General features: G+C 54.3%; 9 protein-coding genes across 9 annotated transcripts; 5 read left to right on the top strand and 4 right to left on the bottom strand.

Moving 5' to 3' along the window:
- Positions 1-154: 154 nt before the first annotated feature.
- K452DRAFT_305786 (uncharacterized protein) lies at positions 155-1,012 on the bottom strand (the record flags this gene model as incomplete). Its single annotated transcript, XM_033542923.1, has 2 exons — positions 155-708; positions 763-1,012. The coding sequence occupies 2 exons, from the start codon at positions 1,010-1,012 to the stop codon at positions 155-157; spliced, it is 804 nt and encodes a 267-aa protein (XP_033401556.1).
- Positions 1,013-2,694: 1,682 nt separating this feature from the next.
- Positions 2,695-3,665, bottom strand: K452DRAFT_220380 (uncharacterized protein; the record flags this gene model as incomplete). Its single annotated transcript, XM_033536460.1, has 2 exons — positions 2,695-3,419; positions 3,485-3,665. 2 exons carry the CDS (start codon positions 3,663-3,665, stop codon positions 2,695-2,697), a joined length of 906 nt encoding a protein of 301 aa, XP_033401555.1.
- A 695-nt stretch (positions 3,666-4,360) lies between these two features.
- On the bottom strand, positions 4,361-6,171 carry K452DRAFT_349240 (uncharacterized protein; the record flags this gene model as incomplete). Its single annotated transcript, XM_033545585.1, has 1 exon — positions 4,361-6,171. The coding sequence occupies one exon, from the start codon at positions 6,169-6,171 to the stop codon at positions 4,795-4,797; it is 1,377 nt and encodes a 458-aa protein (XP_033401554.1). The 3' UTR covers positions 4,361-4,794.
- Positions 6,172-7,114: 943 nt separating this feature from the next.
- On the top strand, positions 7,115-8,813 carry K452DRAFT_305783 (uncharacterized protein; the record flags this gene model as incomplete). The annotated part of the gene is made up of 2 exons (XM_033542922.1): positions 7,115-7,544; positions 7,600-8,813. The coding sequence occupies 2 exons, from the start codon at positions 7,115-7,117 to the stop codon at positions 8,811-8,813; spliced, it is 1,644 nt and encodes a 547-aa protein (XP_033401553.1).
- A 241-nt stretch (positions 8,814-9,054) lies between these two features.
- Positions 9,055-10,628, top strand: K452DRAFT_315989 (uncharacterized protein; the record flags this gene model as incomplete). Its single annotated transcript, XM_033543912.1, has 1 exon — positions 9,055-10,628. The coding sequence occupies one exon, from the start codon at positions 9,055-9,057 to the stop codon at positions 10,372-10,374; it is 1,320 nt and encodes a 439-aa protein (XP_033401552.1). The 3' UTR covers positions 10,375-10,628.
- A 433-nt stretch (positions 10,629-11,061) lies between these two features.
- Positions 11,062-13,204, top strand: K452DRAFT_220906 (uncharacterized protein; the record flags this gene model as incomplete). Its single annotated transcript, XM_033536488.1, has 6 exons — positions 11,062-11,309; positions 11,362-11,418; positions 11,475-11,512; positions 11,566-11,636; positions 11,684-12,847; positions 12,971-13,204. 6 exons carry the CDS (start codon positions 11,062-11,064, stop codon positions 13,202-13,204), a joined length of 1,812 nt encoding a protein of 603 aa, XP_033401551.1.
- A 795-nt stretch (positions 13,205-13,999) lies between these two features.
- K452DRAFT_126190 (uncharacterized protein) lies at positions 14,000-14,915 on the top strand. Its single transcript, XM_033535235.1, has 5 exons — positions 14,000-14,185; positions 14,250-14,318; positions 14,377-14,436; positions 14,606-14,668; positions 14,717-14,915. The coding sequence occupies exons 1-5, from the start codon at positions 14,092-14,094 to the stop codon at positions 14,722-14,724; spliced, it is 294 nt and encodes a 97-aa protein (XP_033401550.1). The 5' UTR covers positions 14,000-14,091; the 3' UTR covers positions 14,725-14,915.
- A 200-nt stretch (positions 14,916-15,115) lies between these two features.
- On the top strand, positions 15,116-15,894 carry K452DRAFT_315988 (uncharacterized protein; the record flags this gene model as incomplete). The annotated part of the gene is made up of 1 exon (XM_033543911.1): positions 15,116-15,894. The coding sequence occupies one exon, from the start codon at positions 15,116-15,118 to the stop codon at positions 15,584-15,586; it is 471 nt and encodes a 156-aa protein (XP_033401549.1). The 3' UTR covers positions 15,587-15,894.
- A 150-nt stretch (positions 15,895-16,044) lies between these two features.
- Positions 16,045-17,844, bottom strand: K452DRAFT_284219 (uncharacterized protein). Its single transcript, XM_033539910.1, has one exon. The coding sequence runs from the start codon at positions 17,644-17,646 to the stop codon at positions 16,111-16,113; it is 1,536 nt and encodes a 511-aa protein (XP_033401548.1). The 5' UTR covers positions 17,647-17,844; the 3' UTR covers positions 16,045-16,110.
- Between the last annotated feature and the right edge of the window lie 536 nt (positions 17,845-18,380).

Genomic DNA, 18,380 nt, shown 5'->3' with positions numbered 1-18,380 from the left:
TCGATTTGCACTTTCTCAAGTCCTTGTTGTGAACTCATAGCAGGATAGAGAGATTCAACATCGACAACAAACTCTTGGCTCTGCTCAAAAACGGAAGGCGTGTCCAAAGTCCCAGTGTTTTGGTACAGTCGAAACCAACCGGACTAGAGCCTATTCACGCCGCTACTGAATTGAATTGACCGTGCCTAATGAAGCATAGTCCTATATAGTTAATCCATGGATTGATTGGACTGGCCTGTTCCGCGCTCTGCCTACTTTCATCGCTAAGGGAGACTGACGTCTTTGAATTCTTTCGTAAAACCGGAGAAACCGTTGGTACGTCCCGGCTTGATATAAGGACTTTACAGGTATGGGATGATGCGTCAGTAGAGAGAAGTTGTAGAACATCCTTGAGAATGAGTTTTTGCTCCTTCCGGTCCCATTCGTCAATTCCATCGATAATGAGACGTGAAGAACCGACGTCGATGAGGATATTTGGAAGAATGCCCATTAACGGCCTCCTGGATGCCACTGGATGAGATGGTATATAGTCGTCGTGAATGTATATGATGAGGTCTGGATTGTTTTGAACAGCTTGTGCTGTAAGAGAGCGGAGAAGTCGAGTAGGACCCTCAGCGGCAGTTTCCAGGTAGCTGCAGGAGTAGTAGAATACGTTGAGCTTCTTAGCTTCCATGGACTGTATGAGTTTCGAGCAGAGGACACTCTTGCCTTCCACATACGGTCAATAACGGCAAAAAATTACGGCGGTTTCCATAGACATACCTGCTCCAGGTTTTCCGCATAACCAAAGTAGGGCGTTAGCTGTGCCATCATTCATCCACCACTTGGTTTTGTTGTGTTCAATAAACCAATCACAACTTCCTTCAAGGCAATCCCTTGTTAGTTTATCGACTTCATCCTCAATCAAGGTATCGCCGACTCGTAGCCAAGACATCACAGCTAGACGCTTGGTCAATTGCCTTTCGCGTTCCAGTTTGTCCCATTGATCATTCTCCTGTCTTCTACGTTCCATGGCCTCGGAAATGTTCGCTGCTGCAGCTTCCTTGTCAACAAGGCCGGTATGGTATGTTAGACTTGCAAGAATCGAATTGAAGCGCGAACCAAAGTCGGCCCAAACAGAGTCAAAGAATATGTCAGCCAGGATCACTCCGATAACTCTCGGTTTTTCAGCCTTATTACAGTCAGTTGTTACACTACAGCCTTACCCCTTACACCACACGTTTATCCACTGCAAGGGAATAAGGATCTTAAAGAGAAAACGTGTTCTTTTAGGTAGCAGCATATATACCTCCATAGGTAGTGTAATTTAGGAGGACAAGCGGCGTCCAATTCCTCGCGCCCAGCTTCACAGAAACAAAATAACTAAATCGCCCGAACTCTTTTATTGCTTGTGGTTCCGTAGCTTTCGCAAGAGATGGCACTTGCAGGCAGGTAAATAACAGCCCAAACTGAACAGTGAATATAAGTTTCTGCACCCATCATGGCAGCATGGCGTGACCGCCCTATCATCGCACAGCCGTAAGCAGCTGTTTAGAGGCAAGGATAGACAGCTTAATCTCTTTATGCATGTGTACGTGGCAGTAGAACTTTAGAACCAGCAGTTGTTGCCTAGCGTGAAGAAGCGGAGAATTAGTGGGGCTATGTATATGCATCCCTACAGTTTACGTGAGATGCGGCAGAAGCTGTCATGCAATTTTGTATTCCTCTAACTACTGTAAGCCCATTGTTTGGTAATTCAACTAGACTTTTGTATCTTCGTCAATTAAAGAATATTTCAGGTTTTAGGACTGTTGGAAACTATCTTGGTTTTAACATGTCTCTTCACGCCATGCATCGTACTATATACATACTAACCTTTTGGTGACATCGTAGACCTAATATTGTTCATACCTAGTGATAGATTACATAGAACGTAGCTAGGCAGTTGAACCTATGTAACGAGTAATTATCATACCATGATACCGTCGATCGCAGCAACTACCGAGCCCTTTACCAGGCTAGCGCTTGCTATTCCGTGTCAGCGCGAGTTGCGTCGAGGGTCTGAGTAAGCTCACCTTGGATATGCCGTACTCTGACATGCCGACCTAGGCCCCACGTTGTTCTACTCCGTATGGTCTTCATCAAGGCGGGATTTGCAAAACAACAGAGGACAGTGACGATATCAGAAACGGCAAGGCCGATACTGAGACTTTGCCGAAGAGCAAAGACGTAGAGGCTGCCTCTCTCTGCCGTAGCGGGTCCAGCAGCATGTAGTACACTGAGCACCACACCACTTCCGTGCACAACTCGTGCTGCCAGGAACCCATGGCCAGCTCGACTGGTCCGCGCGCTTCGCAACAATATCCAAACTCTTCACGACCAGGGCCTCCCGCGCAGGGATGAGCGTGGTTCAGTAGCTGCCGGAGTGCAAATGTGCTTTTCCCCCACCCGCAGATCAATCCCGCTGTTGCTACGCCTTGTGCAGTATATCGTGACTGATGGGCGCTGCCTGCTTGGCATGACGCAAGACCAGCTCTTTTGTGGGACAGTGGAAGAAAGAGCCTCGGTAGTTCGTGGAGTCCTAGACACGCATCAAGGAAGCCATTTCAGCTGAGCATGAAAAAATGAAGCTTGGTGCTTGCTCTCTCGTCCATTAAAATTAAGTGGGTATCTCACTGCCCGTATCCCAAACAGGCCAAAACCTCCAAACCTCCCTCAAGGCAAGCAAGTCAGCAAATCCCCCAGCTTGTCCAGCACGACCTGCTGCTTATCGGCCGTCGCCGTCGTCTTATCTGCGGCATCCCCAACACTAATACTGACATAGCAGCCATCAGTATCAATGACCTCCCGCTCCCTCGGCAGCGTCTCCCGATCACAAGTCTGGACATCGTCGTCCGACAGGCCAGGCGTATGGAGATTCACCCGCGTGAGCACGAACTTGAACTGCGACGCCTCGTTGCAGCTGTCCTCGCTCACGGCCGGGAAATTGACGTTTAGGAACACGTCGTCCGGGAGGTATGGCGCGCCGCCCGCGAGGACATGCTCGGTGACGATCTGGGCGAGGTCGGCATAGACAGTGCTGTACAGGGGCGTCTCCTCGTTCCAAGCGGTCGGGTCGCCCGTCTTGCCCGAGAACGCGATGGCGGGCACCTTGGCCGTGTGCGCGGCGTAGGAGGCGCCGCCAACGGTGCCGGAGAAGGGGAGTTGGATGTCGAGGTTCGTGCCGACGTTGGGGCCCGTGAGGACGAGATCTGGCGCTGTGCCGTCGAAAAAATTCGCCGCAGATGTGTTCAGCCCGTACCGCACGGAGGTCACGGGGTACGAGTTCACGTAGTTGAGGCGCGGGTCCGTGGCGTTGGAGCCGGTGGCGGGGCTGCCTTCGGGGCAGCTGTCGTACTCGCAGGGCGAGCTGAGCGTAGTGGGGTCTTTGTCGAGGGAACCTGGTTGGGTAGGTTGTTAGCCTGGACCGATCTCTTCGAGCCAGTGGGGAAAAGAGCATGCGCACCTCGCGCGGACTCGTTCTCTGCAGGTCCGGATAGCACCACGTTGTGCCCTGCTGTGCGCAAGACGTTGTGGAACGTCCGCAGGTTTATCTCCGCCCAGCCATCGTCGTTGGACTGCAGGAGCTTCGCGGCATTCACAGCTGCCACAGGAAGCAGTGTGCAAGCAAGACCAGCGGCGCGCATAGCTAGTAGCAGAACAGAGAGCAGCTTGACACAAGCCGCGAAAAAGAATGAAGCGGTGGAGGTTGAAGGCTGAGGTCTGAGGTCTGAAGCGAGCAGCACAACAAGCCGGAGCCATATGGGCGCGCCGGCCAATTTATGTACAACGTCGCGACTCCGGCACCGGCATTTGGTTTCAACAGTGCTTGCTGGCCCAACACCTCGCCCACGTGTGGCATCTGCGCCTCCAGACTGCGTCGTTTCGGGCTAGAATAATGATGATGCGCGCTGGAAGCGAAAGGGGTCTGCGTGGCCTAGGTCACGATAGGCAGGAGCTAAGAGCCGTTGGTGTTTCATGCGCGGCATCCCGGCACGTCCCGGCTCCGGGTTACGAGACGATGGCCGCAAACGACTGTCTCGGCGCTTTGGTCGCCAACGGTGCTGATCCTGGTCCCTGGACCCACTTGTTGCCGAATGGGGTCGATCCGAGAAGATGAAGGGGCCGCGAGTGCAGACGCTTCGGTTATGCCCGGAATTGAAGAGATGGCCTGATGAAAAGAGCTGCCTATTTACGCTCTTGGGGTAGGCGAAAGATTCATTGGTGTCTGCTGTGCTTCATCACACTCTGTCAGGACAATTGATTCAGTGTCGCTTCCTGCGACACAAGAAACAGAAAACCCATGAAGCGCATCCGAAATCGGCGAGCAGCTGACGAAACACCGTACGTACTCCGTAAGAGATTCTTAAGAAATTTCTTGCCATGATTAAGTTGCCAATTCGCCAAGGCATTGTGTTGTTGTTTCTGATTCAAGCTGTTGCAACTTGCATGTCCAAGCCACACTTCTTAAGATCGACCTTTTTACCGACGCATTGATCTGATCTTCAGTCTTGTGGCGGGAGAGGACGTTTGGCGTTCTTGACCCACTTCACTGCCTTGTCGTCGGCAGTGATCAAACCGGCAGTGAAGAATGCTATGGCGCAATCCCGGATGGTGCCCGGACGGCTCCGGAAATTTCCTTTTGGAGACTGGAAAAGCCGGGACGATGCTCGCATCTGAATGTAAGTCCGAAGAAGCCAGACGGGTTGGACAACATCTTCGGTAGAGTAAAAACTGTCGATGTATGTCGGCTTTCGAGATCATGTCCCCGAACCCTCACCCGTCAAACTCCCCATACTTCATAAACTCCTCATCCGCCCTTAACCTCGCCATATCATCATCCCGCAAACAAATCGCCACCGCAATTGCTCCATCCCGAGCCTTCGGCAACAAATACACCAGACTCTCAAAGTCCGAAAACCTCGGCCTTCTCACAGATTCCGGCATCCCCAAACCTAGCCCAAAATCCTCCTCATAGCACTTCTGCTTCACCCACGAGCTCAGCATCAGTCCCGCAGACATGTCCACCGACGCAATAAACGACACCGTCAGCTTGTCCGGCGTACGGCTCAGCAGCGTCGCCAGCGCGCGCGTGTCGCGCTCTAGTTTCGAGGTCTGCGGGTCGAGTGCTGAGCGCAGCTCGGATGCCACGTGCCCCAACGGCGCCTCGATGAGCTGCTGCACGGTGTACCCGTGGTACGTCATGTTCTGTAGGAGCCCGGGATACGTCTCTGGGACGCCCATGTGGTGGCGCACATCGACGGCGCGGGCGAACTTGGATTCGGTGCTGGGGTTTAAGCGGGGCTGGCGGGCGCGCGTGACGGATTGCCAGATGAAGGCTGTGAGCGCGTCGTCGGTGGAGATGTAGCTTGTCGAAGGCGCCAGCGCCTGGGTGGCGAGAGACTTCAGTGCCGCGAGCGAAGCTGCTGAGAAGGTGAAGTTGGCCCAAGTGCATGGCGGAGGAGCAGGTGTGGTGTTGGTAGAGTCGGTAGATGGAGAGGGCTTCAGAATCTGGCGAGCGACCTCGGGGCCTGGCTTGTAGTCATCGAGCAAGGGGATGAGGTCACGGCGAGGCAGGTTGCCGGAGTATAGTTCTTCGCTTGTGAATGGCTCATTGCGGCAGGCTTTGGAGAAAAGATGGATGACTTGCCCTAGGCCAGTCCCGTCCATGCTTTGGTGTTGGCCAAGGAATGTGAGCAAAAGACCGCCGATGATGGAAGTAGCTCTAACAAGGAAGACTGGTGTAGTCTCTGACGGAGATTCGCCGCGGCTTCCTGGAACGGTATTGCGAGGCGCAACGAAGGTCTCATCTAGCATGCTCATGGGAAAATTCGCTCGCCTGAGTTCGTCCATCGTTGGTGTCGAGGAATCAAGCCTGAGATCCACGAAGTTTAAAGGAGGAGTTTTTTTGAACGGGATGATTTTGAAGGTGCCAGTATTTCTTTCCTTTGCTCCTTCATTCACGACCTGATAGGCTATCCACGGGAAACTCGCAGATAATCGTTCCATGCCTCTTCCCAGCGTTTCAATAATTGCCGGTTGCGAGGAAGCATCAGCGACGGGGAAGCAAAGGCATATCTGCGTGTATATCTGGAGCAGCGGTTGCTGTCCAAGTATGTCCAGGTGGCCGTCAAGGTGTGTCGTGCTGTGCATGTTGGTTGGTTGAGGAGGCGCTGTCATTGGAATGTTCGAGTTCTTGTTGAGTAGAGGTCAAAGGCGCTTGGCCACACTTTGATATAGAGATGCCCCCTGGGGAATGGCACTGAATATCAGGCTGAGGAGTCGTGTCGTGAACCTGTAGTGCAAATGAATCATAATGATAGATTAGCCGTAAACCGCATGAGTCATAGACTGGTGTGGCGGTGGTGGCGGTGCGCTGTAGCTGAAACTCACAGATCCGACCCGGAGATCTACCATCTTGTCCAACCCAAGACGTAATCCAAAAACCTAAACTGGAAGGACTTTTCTCTGTACAGACTTACAAATTGACTAACCATAAATGTTGTGCTCCATTATTTATTCCCTAACAGTACTATTACTCGGACATGCTTCACGGCGCACAAGGAAGGACGTACAAAGATTATAGTGGAAAGAAAAACAACAATGGAAAATGGTTACCATCTGAGATGCAACCAGCATCTGAGTCTAGTATGGGCCGTTGACGTGTACTTGCAAATCTCGACGAACCAAACAGTTAGGTTTGTAAGTGGGGGCGAAAAGAATGTCGTGTTAAACCGTTGATCTCGAGAGCAATCAGCAAATCAATGCTAGAATCTCTAAACAGACAATGCTAAGAATCTAAATCTCCGAGTCTGACAAACCAAACTATAGGAAGGCATAGCAGATATCGCTTGCGCTGCCGCTTCCTTCGCTCAATCCCTACCACGCTGGCAACGTCCCCACATAAAAATGGAGAAACGTCTTTTGGCCCCAGGTGTCGACATAGGACGGACGAAAACCGCTCGAACACATCCTGACTGCTTGGAAATATCATTATACCAAAGTCAATGCCAGGAACTTTGGCGGTGTATATATTCCTAGGACGCAATGGCTCTACCAGCGCATCACTATCGCATTCATCAGCTCGTTACCCGCCATGCAGTCAATCCGTCAGTTCCGCAACCTGCGCCAGCAGGTCCATGAGCAGCTCCACACCCTAAGCGAGAAAGACATCAGCGTCGCCATTCCGAAACAGGAAAGCGACAATTCCGGCGCCGCATCCGCCCCCAATGACACTGATTCCGAACTCGAGAAAAGCAGCGCCGTTGCCAACAGGATTGACGGCGTAGAGTGTCGCAAACGCAGCGAAGATGAGGGCGGAACTGGCTTGGTGTTTGTGGTGGGCTGGGGCCAAGACAATCCCCAGAACCCTTACAACTGGAGCACCGCGAGGCGCCTGGTTGCTACGCTCCTGGTCGCCGCTATTGCGCTTTCGGTGACAGCTACTTCGTCTGTTGAAGCTGCTGTTACGCCTCAGTCTAGCGCAACTTTTCACGTTAGCGAGACTGCTGGGTCGTTGACAACGGGTAAGTGTCTACTTGTTCTTGTGGTTGCCGTTGAAATGTTAACGTTGAAGTTTAGGCATGTACCTCATAGGGTTCGCCGTTGGTTCCCTCTTCGCGGGCTCGTTCTCTGAGATGTTCGGCCGTAATCTGGTTTACCTGGTAGCCATGATCATCTACATGCTCTTCATCATGGGCACCGCACTTGCGCCCAACTTCGCCGGCGCAATTATCCTGCGCTTCTTCTCAGGCTTTTTCGGATCCACGCCACTCACCGTAGCGGGCGGCACCATTGCCGACATTTGGACGCCTCTCGAGGCCGCATGGACTTTCCCTCTAATGGCGCTCTTGGCCTTCGGCGGCCCTCTTCTCGGACCAGTCATCAGTGCATTCATCGGAGGCAACATCAGCTTTCGCTGGGCAGAGTGGCTCATGCTTATCCTGGCTGGCGTGGTACTGTCTCTCATCATGGCATTCCAGCCAGAGACGTACTCGCCCCTCCTTCTGCGCTGGAGGGCTCAGCACCTGCGGCGTGCAACCGGTGACGATCGCTACCGCGCTGAGATGGAGATCAAGTCGACGCCGCTTGCTGCAAGGCTGCTAACGGCTCTGTGGCGTCCATTCGCCTTCGTCATCACCGAGCCCATTGTCCTCTTGTTCGCCGTCTACCTCACACTGATCTACATCGTGCTCTTCACCTTCTTCAACGGCTTCGCGTACATCTTCACCAAGCCCTACGGCATTTCCCAGGGCCTCACCAACATCATCTGGCTCGCTGTCTTGCTTGGCGTTTTCCTCGCAGGCCCTCTAATTCCTATACTGTACCGGCAAACCGCGCGCGAGCTAGAAGCCGCAAAAGCAGAGGGCCGGCTCTGGCGCCCGGAAATCCGCCTCTGGTACGCCATGCTCGGCGGGTCAGTCTCGATCCCCATCTCGCTGTTCTGGGTTGGTTGGACATGCTACAGCTCCGTCAGCATCTGGGCGCCTATCTGTGGCACTGTCTTGTTCGGATATGGTTTGATGACTATCTTCACCAGCGCGTACATGTACATCATCGATGTCTACCTCATATATGCTGCGTCGGCGCTGAGTTTCAACGCTTTTGCGCGCTACACTGTCGCGGGCGGTATGACTGTCGTTGGTATCCCGATGTTTGAGCGTCTTGGCCCGCATTGGACTCTTACACTGCTAGGCTGCATCAGTGTCCTTTTGGCTCCGATTCCGTTTGTCTTGTATCGCTATGGCCCGATGATTCGCCAGAGGAGCAAGAATGTTGTCAACAGGCAGCTTTAGACTTTGTCCCCATTAGCACTTCAGCCTCTTGTAGTAATCGAGATCCTGAATCTGACGGTATGCTAAAGCGAGTGATCAGTGAACCATATGAGTGAAGCTAAGCCTTTGGGGCATCTTCAGGCAGCAATTGCGACGATCCGTCAGCTTCACGTGGCCGGGTTATCTATAAATAGCAGCCAAAGCCACACTCACCTCGAACTTATTAATGTCATCCTTGGTCGCAATGTTAAGGCCAACAAAAATGGCGACTGAAGAACCATTGCAGATTGCACTGGACGGTGTCAGTGCCCGCACTGTCTTTTGCGAGGGCGACGTGGTGCGCGGAAAAGTGAGAGTCGACACGAAGCTCCAGTCCTCGCGCGTCTCAATCTGCTTCAAGGGCCTAGCCATATCCCGCATCAACGAACGGCAGGGCAATAGCCATGCCACCCGCGTAAGCAAATACACTCTCCTCCAATACGACACGATCCTCTTCTCCGGCGAGGACATTGCCTCTTCCGCCTCGGAGGACGATTCTTTCGCAACCTTTCCCTTCGAATTCCGCTTTCCGGCAGCCGTACAGGCCAGAACCTACAGCGAGCCCAGCCGCACCTTTGAAAGCGAGCCCGGCCATGCTCTTCCTCCCACCTTCACAGCCGACGTCCGCGGCCAGCCCCAGTCGGTGCAATACTACCTCGAAGCCAGCATCCTGACGATGCACCTCAAGATCTTTAGCAGCGAGAAGAAGAAGGTCACCTACCTGAACTTCAGCCCCGTCTGTACCGATCCCACGCCTGCCCTTTCTCCTGCACTTACCACCCGCACCATGTCACACACGCGCCAGTCGCGCCGCCTCATTCCCGACTACGAGCCGCACGGCCTTCGCGCTCACTTCTGTGACTTAATCCCTAGCTCAAAGGACCCATCCGCCTCGTTCGCGGTAAAAATGCACTTGCCCCAGACGATCAGGGCAGGGCACCCGTTCAGCATTTCATTCGGCATCACGCACGGCGAGCGCAGCGCGGACATAGCCACGCCACCGCCCTTGCACCTGCACGCACTCACCGTCTCCATCAAGGCACACACCCAAGTCCGCGTCGTCTCCTTGTCGCAGATATGTCGAGCCACCACGCGCAAAATCACCATTGCCGAGCGTCACTGGGACGCGAAGCACGGCGAGGCATCTTCATCTTCCTCGGCGCCGCCGCTCCTGCTGCCGGCTGGAGGCGAGATGGTGCCGCTCGCGTCGCTGCTGGAGAATGAGGGCCAGCTCGTGGTGCCCAAGCACTTCACCCCGTCCTTCAAGTCGTACAACATCGTACGGTCGTACGACCTCGTAGCAGTGCTGAGCATCGAGTGCGCGGGCAAGATGTTTGACGTCAAGGCTGTGGGCGATCACGTTAAGGGCTCGACGGTACTGCCGTGGCCGGGGCTGCGTGAAGCGGAGGCTGGGGAAAGGATTGCGTTTGCGGAAGATGGCGCTGCTGACGGTGGAATGTACTGGGAGGATGAAGACGGGGGTGAGGAGTTGCCGCCGCCGCCGTACGAAGAAGTTGTGGGGAAAGAGAACGATGGGGATTGACGTTGACGTGCGGGGTTCGCGTCGATGCGCGCTAGCAGGTGACCACGGCCCTAAGGCTCTAAAGCAGCTTAGAGCTTGCTTTAAAAGGCTTAGCGCAGCTAAGTCAGCGACGCGGGCCTCTACTCCGCGCGTTGCCTGCAACTCCCACTTCTGCCGTCGATGCTCATTTGCTTTCGTAACATCAATCATCTCATTCTCTCCTCGTTGCTTGATATCTACAGTTTTTCTCAATGCGTTTGAGTAGTATGCCGGAGTAGAACGGTCCAGTGTTGGTTCCGGCTTTCTGTCATGGAATTCCTAGCAAGCTAAAGTACAGTTACACGCTTCTTCGTCATACTTATTCCTAGGAGTACTACCTATATCTGACTTGTACCTCCAACCCTCGAATTCACTCAATGGGAGCTCGAGTGTTAATAATTCTTGCGCTGCGTTGACATCATTACATAGAGCAGCCTTACAATTCGACACCTCTGATTCGCTTTTCAAATGGCGCATGCGTGCTGCCCACCTCCCCTGACAACAATGATGATGCTATGATACTGACAGTCGTCCGCACTATCCAATGAGCAATCACTGGGTACTAGGAGTAATATAAACGTCTTCTCACCGACAAACAGCACTGTTTTCTGTCTCATAGTCTGACATTCTATGGATGTTCCATCAAATCTAACGTCAAAACTGCCCAAAATGCCAACTACCACATCGTCCAACAGCAACCAGATGCACCCGATGCAGCACCCACTGCAAGCAACGGCCGCAGCAATTGGAAGTGCCCTGCAGGGCGAGTCCCGCAGCAACCGCATGTCGCACATGGCGAGTGCAAACGAGGGACCCGCCGACATTATCGCTAAGGTGTCTGGCACTGTACAAGGCGGCAAGAGGGCTGATGACGGCGCGTACTTCACTAACAATGAGGGACATCCTTTCCCTGACCCGTATGTGTTTTGGAGAGTCTATTGTGGTTCGGCGAGGCTAATATGTGAACAGTGCGCATAGCAAAACTATCGGTGGTATTCCGCTCGCTAGCGATATTTTCCTTTTCCAGTAAGGACTTTCCTTGTTGTTTGGGTGACAAATTCGTGACTAATGCTCGTGGGAAGGAAGCAGCAAACATTCAATCGATCCAAGAATCTGGAGAGTATGTGGCTTTCGGAGGCTTTACAAATGTACAGATTGGCTAATGGTCTCAAGGGATGGTCCACCCATGCGGCAGCGGTGCATTCGGTTATTTTGAGACAACCCAGGATGTGAGCGACTTGACTGTAAGTAACGGATATCGCCTTAAGGATAGCTCCTCACATAGAAACAGAAAGCAAACTTTCTCCAGTCGGTTGGAGAGAAGACACCGGTATTTGTCCGCTTTTCCACCGTCACACTCAGGCGCGAATTCCCAGACGAAGCACGCAACCCGCGTGGCTTCGCCATCAAATTCTACACCCAAGAAGGCAACTACGACATCGTAGGGCTCAACTGGCCCATATTCTTCTGCCGCGACCCCATCCAAGGACCAGACGTAATCCGCTCGCAATGGCGGCGGCCAGACAACTTTCTTCTCGACTTCGACGCCACCTTCGACCTCCTTGCCAACACTCCCGAGGCCAACCACGCTGGTCTGATGTTTTTCTCCGATCATGGCACCCCTGTTGGCTGGCGCTTTAACCACGGCTACGGCTGTCATACGTTCAAGTGGGTTAATAAGGACGGCGGCTTCGTCTACATTAAATACCACTTCATCGCGAAGCACGGGCAGAAGCAGTTTACGGACGACGAGGCGACGCGCGTGTCGGGCCAGGATCCAGACTACTCGAAGCGCGATCTCTGGCAGGCAATCGAAAAGGGGGAGAACATCGAGTGGGCCGCCAAAATCCAGATTATGAAGCCGGAGGAAGCCGACGCCGAGAAACTCGGCTTCGACCCATTCGACGTGACGAAAGTATGGCCGCGCAACCGCTTCCCGATGCGCGAGTTCGGGCGCCTCGTCCTGAACAAGAACCCGGAGAACTTCCACCGCGACGTCGAGCAAGCGGCCTTCTCGCCCGGCAGCATGGTACCGGGCATCGAAGACTCGCCGGACCCGCTCCTCCAGTTCCGCATGTTCTTCTACCGCGACGCGCAGTACCACCGCATCGGCGTGAACCTGCACCAGATCCCCGTCAACTGCCCGTTCATGGCGGGGTCGTTTTCGCCGCTCAACTTTGACGGCCAGATGCGCGTCGATGCTAACCATGCTGGCAACAAGCAGTACGTGCCCAACAGCAACGCGCACAAGTTCCGCCCGGATGCTGCCGAGGCGCCGAACGCCGTCAGTGACAACATTGTCAGCCGCAAGAGCCACTATTTCCACGAGGGGAAGAGCAGCGAGTATGACCAGGCGAGGGAGCTGTGGAGTCGAGTCATGGACGAGGGAGCGCGGCAGAACACGATTGCCAACACAGCGCGGCTGCTGGCGCGGGTGACGAGCCCGCTGGTCCAGGTACGTACGGCGCGCAAACCGACTTGTTTCCAAACGCACGGTTTCGCTGCGCTGCCATTGCCGTCCCGAAATTCAACCCCACAAACCCCAACGCCATGAGCCGTGAAACTAATGCCACCACAGAAGAAATACCTAGCCCAAGTGCACAACATCTCGCCGCAGTACTCGCGCGGCATCTTCGACAAGCTGCCCAAGGCCGGCTTCGAGTTTGCGGAGGTTGAGCAGCTCGCGCCCTCGGCGTGTGAGTGGTATAAGGAGCTGAAGTTCCGGCCTGGGCCGGGGGAGAGGCTTGTTGGCTTTGCGCCGGGTGCGAGTATTTATGGTGGTGGGGGCGGGTATGCTAGTGCTGGGGGTTAGGGTGTTATTACCTATCAACAATCAACGCTCTATTCCATTACGCTATCTATTTTATTTCACTAAGCTACAGACTGTGTCTCATAAACACCGGCTGGACGGGTGAGATAATGGGTTAGGGGCTTGGCATTCTGTGGTGGAAGGTCTCGTCACTGGTTTCTTAAATGTGATAGCTCGGGCCTGGAGATGTGAGGATGGCTTTGTATGTATGCTTAGTTAGTAGCTAAGACTTAGATTTAAGTATTTTAGCTCCGTCGATAGCTATTTGTTATTCATGCCGGGGAGAAAGTGCTATTGAGATATAGTTGTAGACTATCGGTTGATAGTAAATAAATAATGGTTTAATTTCTGCTAGTAATAGTCTCCTTACTTAGGCCATTGGCAATGGCTACGGGTATAGACGGCACTTTTCCAAGCCGATGGCTCTATATGTATATCACGAAAATGAACCCTGCAAATCGCTTAATATTCCCTTATACACACAAGCCACAGCCTAGTACAGAGCAATCACACTACGCTCTAAGAACGGCATGCAGATGCGCATCTGTGGCTGCTTACCAGCAAGGCTGCGCGCCATGAGGCATTCAGCAGCAGCTGAAAGGCGTCCGGCTTGGCAGCAAATAAATACACAAAACCGGTTTTACAACAAATAGGATCAAGCCGCGTGGTCTTTTGTAATGTGCCACCAACATGAGGGATTAAAAAGGCCATGGATGTGGCCGCGGGATGGATTGTCTTCTGGATTGTATTAAACTCTCGCTCGAATATATAATTCTGAATTCGCGATTCCGTTCCATGATTCTACATCACTGCAACATCCCAGCGTCGTACATTGATATCTACTCGAATCTTTCTAACTGTGGCTTTTCAACTGCTGTTTCCTTCTGCCAATGTCATTCTTCGGGCCCTCTTTACGAATCTCCACATGCCAGATGTGGGGTTGTCAAAAAAGACCTTGTTCTGGAAGTAACCTATGCAACACTCGTTGGTTCCCCTCACGTGTGTCTATTGAAAGTGGGGTTTAAAGCTAAAAATGAGAATCGAATAGACCGATGTACAGGAGATTCCGGACATTGTGATAATGTAGTGGTTGCTGGCACTAAGTTTTGCGATATGCGTAAGCTATCTATACTTAATGAGTATAATAAGAACCCTTCCGCTAACAGTGGCGATAGATATTTGTTGCAACAGAACTTGTTACTCTGAGAGAGAGTACGGAAGTTACTGCCGAGAGCGTAGGTGTGCTTTACGTATTCTATCGACCTGTACGCTTACTTTAGTTCCGTATAGATGTATGTACAGCTGGTGGTTGTTTCAAGGAATGCTTTGGACAATCTCAGTGGTGCAATTCTCATAATTATCTACGTATAATGTGATGGGAAATGTTTTACTAAAGCTTGTTAGATGTTTGCATGGAGGAATACTGCAATATAAGACGATGCGATAACGAACGCTACTGCTCGGAGCGTAAGCTTTTCCAATCTCTCCTTGAACTATGACTTACTTTGTCTCTAGATCTATAGTGGGACAAGGGAAGAAGCTAGCTCGTCAAGCACTTTCGTCGCATAGATCGAGCATGTTTGTCAATGTGTTGTGCAGGCATTGCTCTCTTGCCTGATGTAGTTTAGCTTGTGCCCTATGTAGTGTAGCTAGTCTCGCTTAGTCAGCAACAGCTCCACCTCATCTCTTCGCCAGCAACTTAACTCAACTCAACTCTTTTCTCTATTTCGTGCCCTCGACAATATTTCATCAGCCAACGCTATGAAGAGTGTTGCTCAGAAGCCAATCAGACATGTCGCGGCTGCCGTCTTTATGTGGGGAAAACAGAAGGCTTAATAGGTAACAGCCACCGTCTCACCTCACCATATTTCTTTAATCGCACCTCATTTCTACCTCAACCCTACAATCATAATCATGGCCACCTCAAGCGCCGAAGACGCATTCCAAATCGTCCTAGACAACACACAAACACAAGCGCAAGCCGACGCCGTCGTCTACTCCGAGGGCGACGTCGTGCGCGGAAGCGTGCGAATAGACAGCTCGCGGCTGGGGCCATCATGCGTCTCAGTCAGCTTCAAAGGCCGCGCCATCTCGCACATTGTCGTCAGCAGCGGGAACAACACGTACAAGACGCTCATCGGGAAAAGCATCCTGTTCCAGTACGAGGCGGAGCTGTTTGCCGGGGAGGACATTGGCGCCCTCACTAACGCCAACGACGCCTTCGTCGCCCTCCCCTTCCAGTTCCGCTTCCCGTCCGCCGTGCAAGGCGCCCGCCAAATGGGCAACCGACTGGGCACTCAGCTCGCTCCTAGCGCCTCGTTCGCGCACTCGCCCGGCCACGCTCTCCCGCCCAGCATCTCGACGCGCATTGCCGGCCGCATCTAGCTCGTGCAGTACTACGTCAAAGCCCGCCTCCCAAGCACGCACCTGCATGTCCTCACCGTGGCCAAAAAACGCAAACACGCCCTCCGCTTCACGCCGCGCTGCAGCGCCGCCTCCGCCGCGCTCGCCCTCAGCCCCGCAAGCAGCACGCACAGCGCGACGCGCACACGGCACTCGGCGCGCCTCCTGCCCACCTGGACGGCGCCCCACGGCTTCCGCGCGCACGTGAAGGCGCTGCTGCCCGCGCGCTCCGCAGACCCGCGCGCGACGCTCACGGAGGGGCTGCCTAAGTATGAGGATGTTGTTAATGGTGAAGAAGGGAGAGGGAAAGGGGAGGAGGGTTAGTGGTTAGTGCGCGAGGTAAGATCGGTAGGTAGGTAGGTAGGTAGGTAGGTTGGTTAGCGCTGTGTCGAGTGTTGACTACCTAGTAGGTTAACAGATGCGTGCGGCCGGAGAGAGAGGTGAGAGCAGACATTATCATTACCATCAGCACCTACATAGCCAAGCATTATACACGTCCCCTAATACTAATACCCCGTCCCATTCCCTCTAACGACATCCACCATATGCGTGCGCTCATACCTTACACCAGCCTGATACTCGCCCTCGAGCAGCGGCGCCGGCGTCTCCAACCACACCCTCTGGATCCTCTTCGCAGACTTCAAAAAATTCTCCTCGACCACGCTCCTATCCTGCTTCAAAACCAGCTCTCCATCCCGCTTCCGCCACTCGCCGCCGACCATGACGTCCTTGACGTCGCCCACATTCGCGTGCAGAATCACCGCCGCAACCGGGTCCCACCAGCCGAGCATATTTGGGGCCGTGCCATCAAAGAGCACGATATCAGCGACAGCGCCAGGGCTCAAGACGCCGATGTCCGGCCGGCGGAGCGCGAGGCCGCCCGCGCGCGTCGCGAGCAGGAAGGCTTGGGAGGCGGACATGGGGCTTGTGGCGGGGATGGACCATTCGTGGAGGCGCTGGACGAACCACTTGAGGCGGGTGGACTGGAGCCAGAGGCGGGCTTGCGTCAATATGTCCGAGGAGAAGGTGAAGTGCGTATCTACGCCGAGCGCGGCCTGGTCGGCTGCTAGGTCCGTGGACTCGTGGCCGTGCCCGTAGTGCATTTCGGACTCGGGGGTGGTGGAGATGTAGTGGTTGTGCGTGCGCAGCAGGGCCGCGTCTTCCGGGGTGAGGTAGCTGGCGTGGGAGAAGACGATGGGGGTTGTGCCGTTCAGGAGGGCGAGGTCGTTGAGCTTGGCGGGGCTATTGGCGTTGAACCACGGGCCGCCGAGGTAGTGCGTCGTGATGGCGGAGATGTTCTCAGACGTGGCGAGGTCGACGATAGCGGCGACTTCGTCCGCGCTGCCTGTCGCGAACGCGTCGTACGCGATGCCGGGGAGCACGGTCGTGCTGGCTTGCAGGCGCTCGTCGGCCAGCAGGTCCCGGAAGTTTGCCATTTGCTGCGGGACGGAGAAGCCGTTGTCGAGGGTATGGAAGGCGTAGCACCACCACATGCGGACGCCGCTGTCGAGGGAAGCGTTGAGGTAAGCGCGGGCAGTATCGTTCGAAAAGGTGGCGTGCGCGTGCTCGAGAATCGACGTGACGCCCGCGTTGAGGGCCTCGTACACGCCCGCCAGCTGGCCGTAGTAGACGTCGTCTGGGGTGAACACGGTCGCCGCCTGCGTGAATTCGCCGTACCGCGAAAAGTACTCGCCCAGCGTGGTGTTGGAGCCGAGGGTCTTGTAGGCGGTCTGCCAGCCGTGGCGGTGGGTGTCGACGAAGCCGGGCGAGATGATCTTGCCCGTGGCTGGGACTCTCTCGGCGTCGGCGGGGATGGAGACGTTGGTCGCATTGGAGGGGGTGTCGAAGATGGCGGCGATGCGGTCGCCTGTTACGAGGAGGGAGTGGTCGCGCAGCACTTTGATGGTTTGGGAATCGTCGTCAAAGGAGATGATGGTGCCGCCCTCGAAGAGCGTCGACTTGGCTGCTGCTACGGCTGGGGAGAGACACGCGGCGGAAAGAAAGCCGGCCAGCAAGACCGACGATGGCTGAAGCGGCCTCATAGTGATGATTAAGACAGAAGAAGAAAGACTGGTTCAAGAGAAGAATACAAAAGAAAGCACCAGCAGACGGCGTATAACCCTCCCCTATATACCCTCAATCGGCCCATCCCATTTCATCCATTACCAATGGCATGGCTGGCACTACTCCACAGTCAAGGCCGGCGAGCCTCGTCGTCCCAGTATTAGCAAGGAGAAGAGCGGTCTGGTCTGCTGACGGGCTCGTGATGGAGAAAAGCTGCATGTCAGCAGCGATGGCCGACGAAGACCGACGAAGCGAGAGCGCAGGCCTCCAAGAAGCATCAGCGCAGGCCTCCATGAGCCCCCTTGGACGCTCTAAGACCAGCATACGGCATACTACCCCGCCTCGCGTCGGTCGGCAGTAGTCGAGCGGTCGGATTTACAGCAACCAATCGGATTTACGATGATGATGAAGCAAATCCGGCTCCTCCGAACGAGTGGGCGATGATGTCATACGAGGGCGAGGTGTTTGTTTGCTTGCTGTCGGCAGATACGGCTCGGCTTTGGGAGGGGGCGGGTTGATTGGTGCTTGGGCGGTGGGCATCTGGGTTCGTCGTTGCGGCTTGGTGTTTGTTGGTCAGGGTGAAGACGACGGTGTGACGGAACGTGGTTCCTGTTAGTGGAGGTTGCCAATGTTGCTGATGCCGGCTAAGGTTGTTGGATGGGTGACGGAGTTATTGATACCCAGGACATCTCGACGAGCAGAAACCAAACAC

The sequence above is a fragment of the Aplosporella prunicola genome (genome assembly GCF_010093885.1).
Source record: "Aplosporella prunicola CBS 121167 unplaced genomic scaffold K452scaffold_4, whole genome shotgun sequence".
NCBI lineage: Eukaryota > Fungi > Ascomycota > Dothideomycetes > Botryosphaeriales > Aplosporellaceae > Aplosporella > Aplosporella prunicola.
This window is presented reverse-complemented; position numbering and strand designations above follow the sequence as displayed.